This window comes from Girardinichthys multiradiatus, chromosome 3 (assembly GCF_021462225.1).
Source record: "Girardinichthys multiradiatus isolate DD_20200921_A chromosome 3, DD_fGirMul_XY1, whole genome shotgun sequence".
In the NCBI taxonomy this organism is placed as follows: Eukaryota; Metazoa; Chordata; class Actinopteri; order Cyprinodontiformes; family Goodeidae; genus Girardinichthys; species Girardinichthys multiradiatus.
The window spans coordinates 30,381,078-30,395,541 of NC_061796.1; the positions used below are offsets into that span (position 1 = coordinate 30,381,078).

At 38.3% G+C, this 14,464-nt stretch overlaps 2 protein-coding genes across 3 annotated transcripts; one reads left to right on the plus strand and one right to left on the minus strand.

The window, feature by feature from the left end:
- Positions 1–49: 49 nt before the first annotated feature.
- On the minus strand, positions 50–8,024 carry atg12 (ATG12 autophagy related 12 homolog (S. cerevisiae)). Of its 2 annotated transcripts, none has more exons than XM_047361927.1 (4): positions 7,886–8,024; positions 2,729–2,865; positions 2,563–2,625; positions 50–218 (listed from the first exon to the last, which is right to left on the minus strand). In XM_047361927.1, exons 1-4 carry the CDS (start codon positions 7,977–7,979, stop codon positions 159–161), a joined length of 354 nt encoding a protein of 117 aa, XP_047217883.1. In that variant the 5' UTR covers positions 7,980–8,024; the 3' UTR covers positions 50–158. The 2 variants fall into 2 exon arrangements, with proteins under 2 accessions (XP_047217883.1, XP_047217884.1); XM_047361928.1 differs by lacking the exon at positions 7,886–8,024 and adding an exon at positions 7,721–7,849.
- A 1-nt stretch (position 8,025) lies between these two features.
- isoc2 (isochorismatase domain containing 2) lies at positions 8,026–14,418 on the plus strand. The gene is made up of 7 exons (XM_047361926.1): positions 8,026–8,166; positions 8,313–8,404; positions 11,357–11,481; positions 11,557–11,769; positions 11,918–11,988; positions 12,070–12,187; positions 14,260–14,418. Coding segments are annotated over exons 2-7 (594 nt in total). The 5' UTR covers positions 8,026–8,166; positions 8,313–8,403; the 3' UTR covers positions 14,326–14,418.
- The last annotated feature ends 46 nt before the right edge of the window (positions 14,419–14,464 follow it).

A 14,464-nucleotide genomic window follows, 5' to 3' on the forward strand; every position in this document is an offset into this window, starting at 1 on the left:
TTTGATAATCTGAAACATTTAAGTGTGACAATAAAGCAAAAGTCTAGAAAAATGTTTACAATGATTTATTTACAGCATATGTACATACAAACTTGAAGACAGTAAATACAGAAAACATTTTTTTGTTTAAGGAATTAATTGAACATCACACAAAGCAGCTAACCCCAGGCTTGAGATTTACAATAATGCAGAACAAGCTTCCCATCGCTGGCGAAACACTGGAAGAGACACAGGAAAAGACAAAAGCAAAATAAAATTAATGACAGGAAATCTTAAAGAAAAAAAAAAACACTATGTTGATGAAAATGTAAAGAACATCTGAGAAAAAAAGAATGTGTAGAAGCTGAAAGGGACATCAAGTGTCCTCTTGTGTTTTGGACTTGAGTCCTTCACCATCACCTTCTGCAGCACAACCGAGAGAATTTAAAGTGCCTGCGACATCGAATTTTCATGATAAATCCATTTATATTTATTATGAAAAGGAAACACTGATGAAATATTTTAAAGTAAATAATGCCACTGAAATGAGATATGTGGTCATAAATTCCAAATTACTCCTTTGCAATTATGTTGCGCTCTTTTATGACGTCAGAGGGGAACCCCGCATGTAAACTGACTGCTGCTACAATGGCCAGCAACACACACAGCAGCAAATAATTTGATGTTTCTTTAGATATATTTCAGTCACTATCACAAAGAGACGCAGCAGAGTCAGAAGAAAAGGAAAGTCAGCTGTCATCAGATGGGTATGTTGTGATGTGCGGACATCTAATTCGACCAGAGTCTATTTTTACCGGATGCCGGAGCACAGCCGGAGTAAATATGCATGAATCATACCACACCACCAGGAAGCAGAACGAGCACAACATCTGGATTTTCAAAACAATTCACTAAAGACAGACTAGATCTCGCTATATTAATAAATACACACATATATTTATTTATTTATTTATACACAAGTACATATTAGCAGTTAACATCAGATCAATTAGATCAGTTACTGGGTTAATTAAGGTATTATAAACCAAACAAGTAAATATTAAATGTACCAAATTAAGCAACAAATGTAGCTTCGCTGCACTCAGTGTATTCACCCATTGTAGAACAAAACACATGAAAATATCTGGATGCATAAAACAAAAATAACGCTGTTTAACGTCCACAGAATGAGTTGTTTTGGACTTATTACAGCATTTATCACCGGCTTTTATTGCCCGATCGTTCTTGGAGTTCCTTCGGGCTTCGCAGCAGACCTGACCGGAGCAGATATAGTGTAAATCCAGGTTTACGGTAATTATTGAAACAACTGGAGGCAAAGTGAGCAGCATGGAGCAGTAGCAGCAGACACGAGGGATGATTCAAGATCTGAAGACACTTCCTGGTGTCATTTTTTTGTATCTGTATCTGTAGAGAACCATTTATTTAAATATATCGTATACACGCTTAATTTATCTTATTTTTATTATTAATAATAATAATCTGAAATTATTATTATTAATAATAAAAATTATGTACTTTTGCAACAGATAAGTACCCGCTGAGCCTTGATCCGTTTAGCAACAGCAGCAACAACCTTTTCCCATCAGATGCTCCGAACAGCGTGGCTATAGGCTCTGCTTCAGCATTCTCCTTCGTCTGTCAGATATCCCGACCTCTGACATCATTTCTCTTCTGAATTAAGAGGTTTCTTGTTCGAAGCAGTTTGCTGAGAAGTCCTCCGATCACAACTGGCTGTGCTTGATGGGACCAGCCCATCTGTCCCTCGTCAGTTTTCCAGCTCTGATCCAGGCAGCTCTGATCCTCTTCGCTTCAGGAAAGTAGTGCAGACTAACAGCTGTATTGTGTTGTAAGTGTATTGTTTCACCATATTAACGTTGTTTTAAGGCAACCTGGCTTCTACCTTAACCTTTTATCATTGACGCTCGCACAATGAATGACCGGAGACTTCCCTTTTGGCATCATTTCTGGGTGACTTTGGACTTACTAAATTTAACATCAAAATATGCCTATTTTGTGTCACAATTGTCTTTTATCTCATCTTTTATCCTACTATCATGTCAATTACTGCCCAAATCCTTCAATATCAAGATGTTTTCTTCCAATTTCTGCATTTGTGAAAAAGACGTGTCACATGCACTTTAAGGCTTTGGTCTATAAAGTTTCCCTCTTCATGAACCCTCTATTGGTCAACTCATGCAAGCTGAGGTAAAAGTCATCCTGTCGATACATTTTAATATTGGAGGGTCATAAGATCCTTCTCAGGAAGTATAGATTTGATTCATATTTGAAGCTCCAAAAACTTTTTTCTGTCACTGTCTGTCTGTGAAGTTTTTTTTTATATAAATAGGACAAAACAAATCTTTTGAGATACTGTTTGTGTTTACATGTGGTACTGTTCTTTAGAAACAGAATAAAGAATTCAACTGTATTTAATGACTTTGCAATCTTTTAAGAATAAACGTTTTTATAAGAACATACTATGGTTTAAAGTTAAAGAAAAAAGCCAATTTTAACACTAAAAATAGCAGAATTATAAAGCATTATAACAGTTTGTAAACTTACATCAAAGAGGACCCCCACTTCTTGATCTGGTGATGGTGCAAATGACTGATGAACATAGATGAACTGAAAAATACAGCAAACGGCCTCAGTGAGAACTTTACAGAGCAGAGGTGGTCAGTTTGTTTGTTTTTATACTCCAGACATTTTATGGAAAACTCATCCTCACCAGTTGTTCATTAGCATCGAGTTTGAGGAAGCGAGAGATGAACTGAGCCAGGGACTGCACCGTCCTCCCCCTGTCCACAGCCCATTTCTTTGTTTTCATTATAGGAGTGTCTCCCACAGCCTTCAGCAGCACATCAACTGTAAAAGAAGAAGGAAAAAAACACTAAAACTGAAAGCAGTTCCTGTTGCAGTCTAACCAGGACAAATCTGAACTAAAATGGCTGAATTTATGACAGTTCCTGTAAAAAGCACCGACAGGTTTTGATTACATTAGAGGAAAATAAGAATCCAACAGAATACTATGGAGTACCATGAGAGTTTGTCTTGGCTGTAGGACCTACAGAAATATGCTATCCTTTGTTTTTTTATGCACACATTAAACATTATAAGCTATAACTGCTTTGGTGCCATAATAACCCCATAATTAATTTAAATGTCCTGTAGAATATAGGAATGTTAATAAGTCTGCTTTATCCATGTTTGTGATGTCTTTCACGAAACCCCACTTAATACAATTACCATTACTAACTACTACAAACAGTTTCTTGCACTTGCTGGAAATCTCTCTAAGCTGACCAAATAATGTTCAATCCTGCCCTTGAACATATTGGTTTTCCCTAATGCAAGCAAAGCACTCAACAGACTCTAGCATGCTAGAGTCTGAGTATTCCTACCAATACATGTGTAGTAGGAATTTCTAAAGCAGCACTGATTGGTGTGTATGTTGAGATGTGTATGCATAAATCCATCTCCAGTGGACGTACTTAAACAATCATTTTATATATTTCATGGTGGAGGGAATAAATATGACTGAGACACCTGTAGATTTATTGGCACCCCTGACAAAGATGTATAAAATAAATCAATATTTTATTTCAGAATCATAAAGTTGCACAGGAAGCTTTGGTTGGGGTTTTTTAGCCTCTCTGTCAAACATCCACTTCTATTAAATGTTTTTACATTATTTGGTCAGTTTAGTTTTAACCTTTGCTCTGACTGTAGATATCTGCAGGTTAATGCAAACAGCTGTTTTCCTGGAGCCATTTCCGGACTTACAAAGAGCAACTCTTACTTAGCTATCGTGTTCTCTAGTATTTCCCATTTTGAAGAGTAGCTAAAAGAAATAGACTTTTGTGCCACGTCATATTTGCTTCCCTTGGACACCGGGAGGTAAATATTTGATGATCCCAGGGATCATAAATTACAGATCATAGGTTCCTACAAAACTCTTATTACAGGGGAGCAAAACCGCAAATCACCTTTTTTTTTGCAGAGAAACTGTATAAACTGAGCCACAGGGGTGCTATATTTTTGTTTCTGTGCATTTTTTTATTTTTATTTTAATGTAAACTTGTTTAATTCTGCAACATTTGTCCTAAAACCATCTTAAGGCTGCCCTCTTTGAGGTGAACGATAGATACTGCAGAATTTTCCTATTGGTTCAAACGGTACAGCTTGGTAAATGCTTATTTCACAGCCCCCGTGTTCGGGTATTCTCACTCTGACACGCCCCCCGTAGCGAGTCAGGAGTCTCCACTCCCTCGGCAGCGCCGGCTTTAAGTATCGCCGAGTCAGCGCCTTGAGCCAGCGGCTCGAACTGATAAGGCTCAGGCCCGCAGGGCTCCATAAAGCCTCTGGTCAGGAGGACGAGGGAAAGTGGCAGCTAGCTTATTTTGGTACATTGAAACATGGAGCTTGAGCAGAGCGACGCTGGTAGTTGGGGTTTAGTTCCTCTTTAAGGCGACTGTGGCTCAGTAGGAAGAGTAGTTGTCTTGCAATCAGAAGGTTGTGGGTTCGATTCCAGCTTCCTCCTGCCATAGGTCGATGTGCCCTGGGCAAGGCACTTAACTTCAAGTTACCTACTGATCTGCGTATCGGTATATGAATGTGTGAGTGTGATTGGGTGAATGTGGCGCTAGTGTAAAGCGCTTTGAGTGGTCTGTATGACTGGAAAAGCGCTATATAAGTTCAGTCCATTTAACTTAAAGCATTCGTTAAAAAACTCCTCAGTTACATTAATTTTATAGGAATTATTGGGGATGCCACTAATTGTGGCACCTCTATTTTTGCACTGAATAAAATGGAAAAATGTTCAGTCGAAGGTTATGTTAGTGAACAAAAGATTAATTTAGTTATTTTTTTTCTATTTATGACACAGGTGCCAAAACATTTAAAAGCCTCTGTATATTAGAGAGCATACCAACATTAAATTGAACCAGACTAGCACCACTACTGAAAATTTTCTGAGTTGGCTGCAGTCTTTCAACATCTGCCAGATGATGCTTATAAGTCTTTAGTGGCTGGTGATGTTGTCTACACTTAGGCAGAAGACTGACACTAGTGGTTGCCAAGAGGATCAATGAACTGATCTGCATGGCCAGCAAAGTTTTGGAATGGACGTCAACTCCTTGACAGTGGTGTAAGAGAGTCAAACGTCATTTGCAGAAGCATGTTTAACAACAGACTCATTTCACCACAATATATCTCTCAACACCAAAGGAAAGTCATTCCTGTCTGTAGCAATCCAACTGTTCAACTCTTCTCTGTGACCCCTAAAAGTGCAATAATTTTTTTATTGCATTTGGTCTTTGGTATCTGCTTCCTTTGATGTGAGTAATGGTGTGCGTCAGGGTGGACTTCTTTCTCCTGCCTTGTTTAACTTGTATATGGATGACCTGTCACAAGAAATGAACCTCTGTAAAACTGGATGTATGATTGGTGATACGTTGGTCAATCACTTAATGTATGCTGATGACCTGGCTGTCCTCTCACGCAGCAGTGCAGGTTTTCAGCAGTTACTGGACATCTGCTCTGATTATGGGTTGAGTTTTGATGTGCAGTATAATGCTAAGAAAACTGTTGTACTAGTTTGTAGGACTAAATCTGACAAACAACTTTGCTTCCCTGATTTTTTTCTGTCAGGGCAAAAGTTAAATGTTTGTTCCAAAACTAAATATCTGGGTCACTACATCACAGACCAGCTCTGTGATGATGATGACATTTATCGGCAGTGTCGCATGTTGTCCGCCCAGGCAAACATTCTGGGGAGGAAATTCCATATGTGCACTGATGAGGTAAAAATAAGCCTATTTAAAGCTTACTGTACATCCTTGTATACAGCTCCTTTGTGGTGCAAATTTAAAAAAGCTAGTATGCAGAAGCTTAATGTTGCCTATAATGACTCTTTGAGAATTCTTCTCAAGAAACCCAGGTTCAGCAGAGCAAGTGAGATGTTTTGTAATGCACATGTCAGAACATTCCAGGCACTTGTGATATATGTTTATGTGTCGTTTGTGCAGCTCATTGATCAGTCTTATTGTAATGTTTTCACATCCATCTCTTAGTGCGCTAAGATACCAGTCGGCTCTGTGGAAACATTGGTATACAAGTCTTTTATAATTTTTTTTCTTTTTCTCTCTTCTCTTTTTTATATGTCGTGTTGTTGTTTTCTTGTGGACCATGAGTCTGTTGAATACAGTAATCAATAATTACCCTATTGTGATCATTTTCATTTTTACTAGGACCGCTTTGTGCCATATATGAGTACTTGCTTTGTTAATTAAATAATTTAATGAACTTTATCACTTGTATACACCTTCTGTATCTCTGGAGCCAAAAATAAATCCCCACCGTTTTTATTGGCTAGAGGAGACAGACCAATGTGCACACTACAGTTCCATCTAACTGCAATAGAAACTAAGAAACCAAGAGCCTGAGGTGACATTCCACAGGTTTGTGTTGTGAGCATCCAACATAAAGTTGGAAATCCAGAGATCAGAAAAATGCTTCAGGTAGATTACAGATATGGCTAGAAAGTTGGAATGAATAAAGTAGTTCAGAATATAGTGAGATAGAATGATCTCCTGGTGCATCAAAACAAACATGTTTGTTTAAAAATTCTCTTTATATAAAACGTATTATGATGATTATCTAAATTAGTACATTTTCTTGTCCCAAATTATTAAAATGTGGTGTGTTGAGTTCAAAAAAGCATTTAACGGGCATACAAGAACTTTATCACAAATGTATGCACATAAAGCCCGGGTTAAAGTTGGAAATTAACAACTAAACCAACACAGAACCACTGAGATCTCTGCTGCAGGCGAATTTAAGTAGATGTAGTAAGAGATAAACTTGTTAGATCAGATTTGTGTGGTCAGATAATCCTAGCCAGTATTTTTGACTTATTAGTTATATACAATAAATATTACTCCAAATACGGTTTAACAGTAGAGTAAAAGTATTTTTCTTGTAGTAGTAGCATGGATTTGCACAACAGATATTGATGTACGTATTCTCTGCTGAAGCACACTAATGGTCTTACTTTTAAAATTTTTTTTTCAATGTATTAATTTATCTAAATAGAATGGCATCCTGGAAATATTCCCTAATATACCCTCATTTACAAAGAATAAAATGGTCTCATATAAGGAAACAAACGCTGGAGAATTAATCACTTCCCCAATATATACTGTAGCTAAAAATAATAGAATAGACCAAACAAACTGTCCCAGATCATCAAACATGTCTTTTAAAATTTGTTATATGTAAGCTATAAGAAAATGATGAAGAATAAAGCTCGTTGAGACCTTGAGTAATTAAAAATTATATGGTACATTTCTTTTTAATTGATTGAACTCAAAGATGTAATTAATAATCATATCCCAATATATCTGAATTTGACCATATATTGTTACATATTTACCATAGTCAATGATGCTCGGTCCTAAATTAAATCTTAAATAGTTAAGGAAACATAAGAATAATAATGAGGAACCACCTCAAACAGGACACTTTCTACATTATTTTAAAGATAATATTACGTATATACAGGAAAAATGACGATTACATAAACAGCTGTAACTTGTGTTGTAAAATGTATGGAGAAGCATCAGATGTAAAGTGAAATTTAAAGCAAATTAAAATAAATGTTTGCCTTCATAGTTACTAGTAATAGCATTAGCTCTCTTCTCGAAGTGAAATTACCGCGTACGTTTATTGGCTAAACAGAAAATGGCAGCCATCCTATTGGTCGAAATTGCTGTCAATCGTCATCTCCGTCATCCACCCGAAAAACACTTCCGTTAGCATTAGCAAGAGACAAAAAAACAAATCAGAACTTTTTGCAACTCGCGTAAATTAAATTAGGATTTCTTACTTTTCTTTTTCTCCTCGCTAGTCGCGGAGTTTTCTGACGGTGACTGTAGCTCCTCTTTCTGTGTTTCTGTTGGAGACTCAGCATTGTCAGACATCTTTACCTAACACTGGTTTCCAATCTCTTAGCTTAGCAAAGCCTCCTACAGCAAACATTCCCTGCTATTGGATGAAAGTGACGTAAATTCTTGTAACACACAATTCGATTGGCCATTATCCTTTGAAAGGCGGGGTTTATTGGCGAGTCCTTCGAAGTAAATGTTCCGGGTCTTCATTATAATCGAGGTTAGTTTTAGATATTATGTTTTATGTGGATGTAACGTGGCTGTTAAAGTAGCGGACGTTTGTCATTATTCAGTTGGTATTACCAACCGTTTTTGTTCAGTGTTTGCGTTCTTCCTTTTTCTCTTGCAACAAACATTCCCCTTCAGGAGGCGTCATATGGGAAATAATACTTTAACCTGGTAGTTAATATTTTTACTGTCCACTTGAACCTGTCACCCCTGCTCACATCTGGACAACAGTAAGTCACCTTACTTTTGATAAACTAATTTAAGATCAAAGCTGTTTTTTGTCGCTACTTTACTTTGGTTTTGCACTGATGCATAGATAACCCAAAGTTTTATATATATATATAAATATATATATTTGTGTAAAAGCTATAGTATGCAGTTATTTCCAGTTGATGCTTACAGACAGCTACACATGGCTACTTTGCAGAAACATTCAGAACAAGACGTTCGACCTTGCATTCCTCTCATGTTGTTGCCACAAATTATATGCCAGACCTGAATTAGTTACAGTACCTTAAACTTGCCCTAAAACATGTTCACATGTTGCCATATCAAAACCACGAACACAAACCTTTTAGTGTTATTTGCATATGTACAGCACATATTGTAATGTAATACAAGAATTCATTGTCTTGAGAAGGCTTCAGAGGTTTAGAGAACATTAGTGATGAAAACAGAAGCATGAAGACCAATGAACAAAGCAGGCAGCTCAGACGTAAAGTTGTGGATAAATTTAAAGAAGGCTTAGGGTGTAAAACAACATCACAGTCTTTGAACATATGATGGTCTCAGCATTCCTTGTCCCAGCTGGAGGAATGTTTTTCCTCAGCAGGGACAGGGAAGCTGGTGAGAATTAATAGAAGAAAACATGGAGCTAAATACAGGCCAAAACCAGAAGAAAACATGTTAGAGGCTGCAAAAGACTTAAAACTTGAGAGGAGGTTAACCCTCAACCAGGCCAATAGTCCTAAATACAGGTCCTTCTCAAAATATTAGCATATTGTGATAAAGTTCATTATTTTCCATAATGTCATGATGAAAATTTAACATTCATATATTTTAGATTCATTGCACACTAACTGAAATATTTCAGGTCTTTTATTGTCTTAATACGGATGATTTTGGCATACAGCTCATGAAAACCCAAAATTCCTATCTCACAAAATTAGCATATCATTAAAAGGGTCTCTAAACGAGCTATGAACCTAATCATCTGAATCAACGAGTTAACTCTAAACACCTGCAAAAGATTCCTGAGGCCTTTAAAACTCCCAGCCTGGTTCATCACTCAAAACCCCAATCATGGGTAAGACTGCCGACCTGACTGCTGTCCAGAAGGCCACTATTGACACCCTCAAGCAAGAGGGTAAGACACAGAAAGACATTTCTGAATGAATAGGCTGTTCCCAGAGTGCTGTATCAAGGCACCTCAGTGGGAAGTCTGTGGGAAGGAAAAAGTGTGGCAGAAAACGCTGCACAACGAGAAGAGGTGACTGGACCCTGAGGAAGATTGTGGAGAAGGGCCGATTCCAGACCTTGGGGGACCTGCGGAAGCAGTGGACTGAGTCTGGAGTAGAAACATCCAGAGCCACCGTGCACAGGCGTGTGCAGGAAATGGGCTACAGGTGCCGCATTCCCCAGGTCAAGCCACTTTTGAACCAGAAACAGCGGCAGAAGCGCCTGACCTGGGCTACAGAGAAGCAGCACTGGACTGTTGCTCAGTGGTCCAAAGTACTTTTTTCGGATGAAAGCAAATTCTGCATGTCATTCGGAAATCAAGGTGCCAGAGTCTGGAGGAAGACTGGGGAGAAGGAAATGCCAAAATGCCAGAAGTCCAGTGTCAAGTACCCACAGTCAGTGATGGTCTGGGGTGCCGTGTCAGCTGCTGGTGTTGGTCCACTGTGTTTTATCAAGGGCAGGGTCAATGCAGCTAGCTATCAGGAGATTTTGGAGCAGTTCATGCTTCCATCTGCTGAAAAGCTTTATGGAGATGAAGATTTCATTTTTCAGCACGACCTGGCACCTGCTCACAGTGCCAAAACCACTGGTAAATGGTTTACTGACCATGGTATCACTGTGCTCAATTGGCCTATCAACTCTCCTGACCTGAACCCCATAGAGAATCTGTGGGATATTGTGAAGAGAACGTTGAGAGACTCAAGACCCAACACTCTGGATGAGCTAAAGGCCGCTATCGAAGCATCCTGGGCCTCCATAAGACCTCAGCAGTGCCACAGGCTGATTGCCTCCATGCCACGCCGCATTGAAGCAGTCATTTCTGCCAAAGGATTCCCGACCAAGTATTGAGTGCATAACTGTACATGATTATTTGAAGGTTGACGTTTTTTGTATTAAAAACACTTTTCTTTTATTGGTCGGATGAAATATGCTAATTTTGTGAGATAGGAATTTTGGGTTTTCATGAGCTGTATGCCAAAATCATCCTTATTAAGACAATAAAAGACCTGAAATATTTCAGTTAGTGTGCAATGAATCTAAAATATATGAATGTTAAATTTTCATCATGACATTATGGAAAATAATGAACTTTATCACAATATGCTAATATTTTGAGAAGGACCTGTATACGGCAAAGGCAACATTAGTTCATAATCAGCTTTATTCGCCAAGTTTGGGCACACAATCAAGAAATTTGACTTTGGATTCACGTTGCTTTTATATAACACATACACAAAGTGTTTTTACAGAGAGAATGACAAGGTTGAATTAGTGCAAACATGCATGGTATTGATCTGGGCACTCTGTTACTTTTAGATCAAAGTCTATTCATGAGTTAGATTGGCCCAGTCAAAGTCCAGACTGAAATCCACTTGAGAATCTGGCAAGACTTGAACATTTCTGCTTACGAACACACAGAATAGGTCAAATATCCAGTCCCTAAATGTGTAAAGCTGGTAGAGACGTAATCCCAAAGACTCGCAGATGTAACTAGAGAAAAGATGGTTCTACAAAGTATCAACTCAGGGGCTTTAGTACAAGTACATGCAACAATAAATAAAAATGTTTTTTAAAACATAAAAACCACTCGATGTTGCCTCATCAAATGAAATTCCAATAAATATATTGTATCATTGTAACTTGACAAAACTTGAAACATTTCAAGTGGTGTGAATACTTTTGCCAGATGCTGTTTTTCTTAGGCTTTGATGTGCTTGTTGCAGTGGCCAACATCGGCAGGCTCTCCACCAAGGATGCTGTCCTCTTCCTGTGTGACATGCAGGAGAAGTTCAGACCCAATATCTTCCAGTTCAATAACATCGTCAGCAACGCAGCCAGACTCCTCCAGGTTGTTCATACTCCTTACCTATTTTGTCGTTAAATGTAGTCATTTGTCGCATCTAACGTTGATCCGCTCTTGCAGGCCAGTCGTATTCTGGGCATCCCCACCATTTTGACAGAGCAGTACCCTAAAGGCTTGGGACCCACCGTGCCGGAGCTGGGGGCCGGGGATCTGACCGCTCATGCCAAAACCTCATTCACTATGATCATAGAGGAAGTGGAGAAGGAGTTACAGGCTCTGGGGAGCCCTAAACAAGCCATTCTGTGTGGAATAGAGGCACATGCTTGCATCGCAGTAATGAATGTTTTTGTTTCTACATTATATTTAGTCTGTAGGCTGTTGGCTCAGTTTTAATGTTGTTAATGATTAAAGAAAACCAAAAGGAATAATTAGAATAGTTTAGTTTAAAGGATGAAAAATGATTCCCTCCTCTTTTGCTCAGTGTACAACATATGATCTTCTTGAGAAGGGATTTGAGGTCCATATTGTGGCCGATGCTGTTTCCTCCAGAAGGTATCTGTCAATTTTATTTTATTCCAGATATGTTCTGTATATGCACAGTTTAATGTTAAATCTTTATGCTTCACTCTTCAGCCAGACGGACCGCTTGTTTGCTTTGTCCCGTCTGAAGCAAAGCGGAGCTTACCTTACCACCACAGAGGCTGTCCTGCTGCAGCTTGTTGAAGGCGCCAAACACCCCAACTTTAAGGAGGTCCTTGTTACGTCTACTTTCTGTTGCTCTGTCAATGTGTAATTTATTCCTTCAGCACATTTCAAAACGACTGATATCATCATCATGCTTCACATTTAAGCCAAACATCTGGATATTAAAATGTAATTTTAAAGAAATCTAAATAAAAATGCAAAAGAACAGGAATAAAGGATTAAAAAGTCAAATGAAAACACAAAAAACAACTTGGGTGTCTATGAAAATAAAAATTTGAAAGACAAAATATGACATAAGCAGATATTTTGCTTCACTGCTCAGAACTCTAAACAATAAAAGCCTAAAACTAATCATAGATTGAACAGGAAGCCAGAGAAGGAAGGGTGACATTTGTTCTCTGTCTAGCACCAATTCTGGTGATTAAATTCAGTCGATATAGCCATGATATGAAGGAAGTGCACCCTGTTTCAGTTCTGGGCATTATTGGTCAGGACATATTTTCTAGTCTTTACAAGGTTCTCAAGTTATTTAAATCTAGGTTCAATACACAACAAATTCCATGCTGCCATTATTTATCAAACAAATACAAAGCTAAAATGGAAAAGCCATATTTATTTTTGCTTTCATAGGATTCAGGAGGGAAAGTAGCAGCCCTGTTTTAATAAATAAATGCTCCCACAAGTGTGGCCACCTCCGTAAAAGCAGGAGATTAGGCAATTGGGGGAACGCAGGTGTGTGTTTACCTAATGCCAAAGTGGAGAGTCATCAGCAATGACCCTTGAAAGCAGTTGTTACATTAGTCTGGTCCATCTTTTTACAGTGAAAAAGTTTGTTTATAGGTGGAAAACATTTAGGTTGGTTGTCTATCTTTCTCATCAGACTTAAAGGCCTCATTTAACATGTTAATTGTAACAGGTTATGAGACCAGAATAGACATTTGTTGGAAGTTTTGGAAAAAACTAAATGCAGAATATCAGCAGAAAAGCTTTCATACCAACTGACAAGCACAGTGATGGAGGTATCATGATTTGGGCAGTCAACGAGTCAACCATGAACTCCCAGTGTGTTCTTGAGTCAAATGTAAGGTCATCGCTCTTGCAGCTAAAGCTTGGTTGAAACTGCATCATACAAGCAATGAAGCGGGTGTATTATAAACTGGAGGAGGCCAAAGATTCGTCCATGACTATGTATTTGAGAGGCTGATTAAAGTCTTATAGAAAACAACCTCTTCAAGTATTTGCTGCTAACTATAGTGCAACAAGGAAATAGGGTGCGCTTAGGTTTCCACACACAGCTTTTCAACTTTTACTTCGTCTTTGTTTAATAAATGACGTGATGATGGTTTTTGGATTAGGACGATTTTACAACTTGCTAAAAGCCAGATTATTTTATCATGTCCAGATAAGTAAAACCCAAGTGAATGTACTACACTTTTCACACACTCAAAAACACACACAGACACATTTATCCAAAGGAAATAAAATGTTTCTCAATAAGTTCTGCTACTATTTTGAGCTGGTTTGTGCTGCTAATTTCTAGTTTTATTTTGCTTCTATCACTTTGAAGATTTTAAGTCTTCCAAAGTTCAGTTATGCCAACCACATTACCTAAAACCAGTGTTACACCCCTTTTCCACTGCTACCTGCTCAGCGTGGTTCGGTTTGGCTCTATTCACTGTTGGTTGGCATAAAATGATTGGTTTATTGTGTCGGTCAAATACGCTGACCAATGAGAATTGTTGTATATTCTATCACAACCTTTTCAGCAGGTATATGCTTAACTGTTAATTAGATGGGCAACTCCATATATAATGAAGAACTGGTTGCTTTAGTTTCAAGTTGACCTTTGTTGACCTCTGGAAACTTCCAATAATAGCTTTAGAAAAATAGAAGCACCAACATAGCACTACTGATTTACACCTAGTCTGTTTGATTTGGGGGGGGAGGGGTTGACCTTTGATTTCTGGAAACATTTATTATTATCTTTAGTATAATAGTTAATAATTGTTAGATTTAAAGAAAGTTGGGTAAGGGAAAGACTTCACTCAGGTTTTATCCTGTTTCACACATGCTGAATTTCTGATTATTTAGCTAAGAAGTGTTGATCTTTGTTGGCAGATCCAGAAGCTCTTGACCCACCCGTCTCCTGACACCGGCCTCCTCGCCTTCTTCAGCGCTCTGTAGAGAGATCACCTCCTGTTCTTGTGTTGCTCTGTTTAACCCTCCAGCTTTTAACACTGTGATTCTAATAAAGCATTGTGTTACTTATGAACTTCACTCCTGTGGTTTTGTGCTTGTCTCGGTCAACTCCCCTCCACCTATG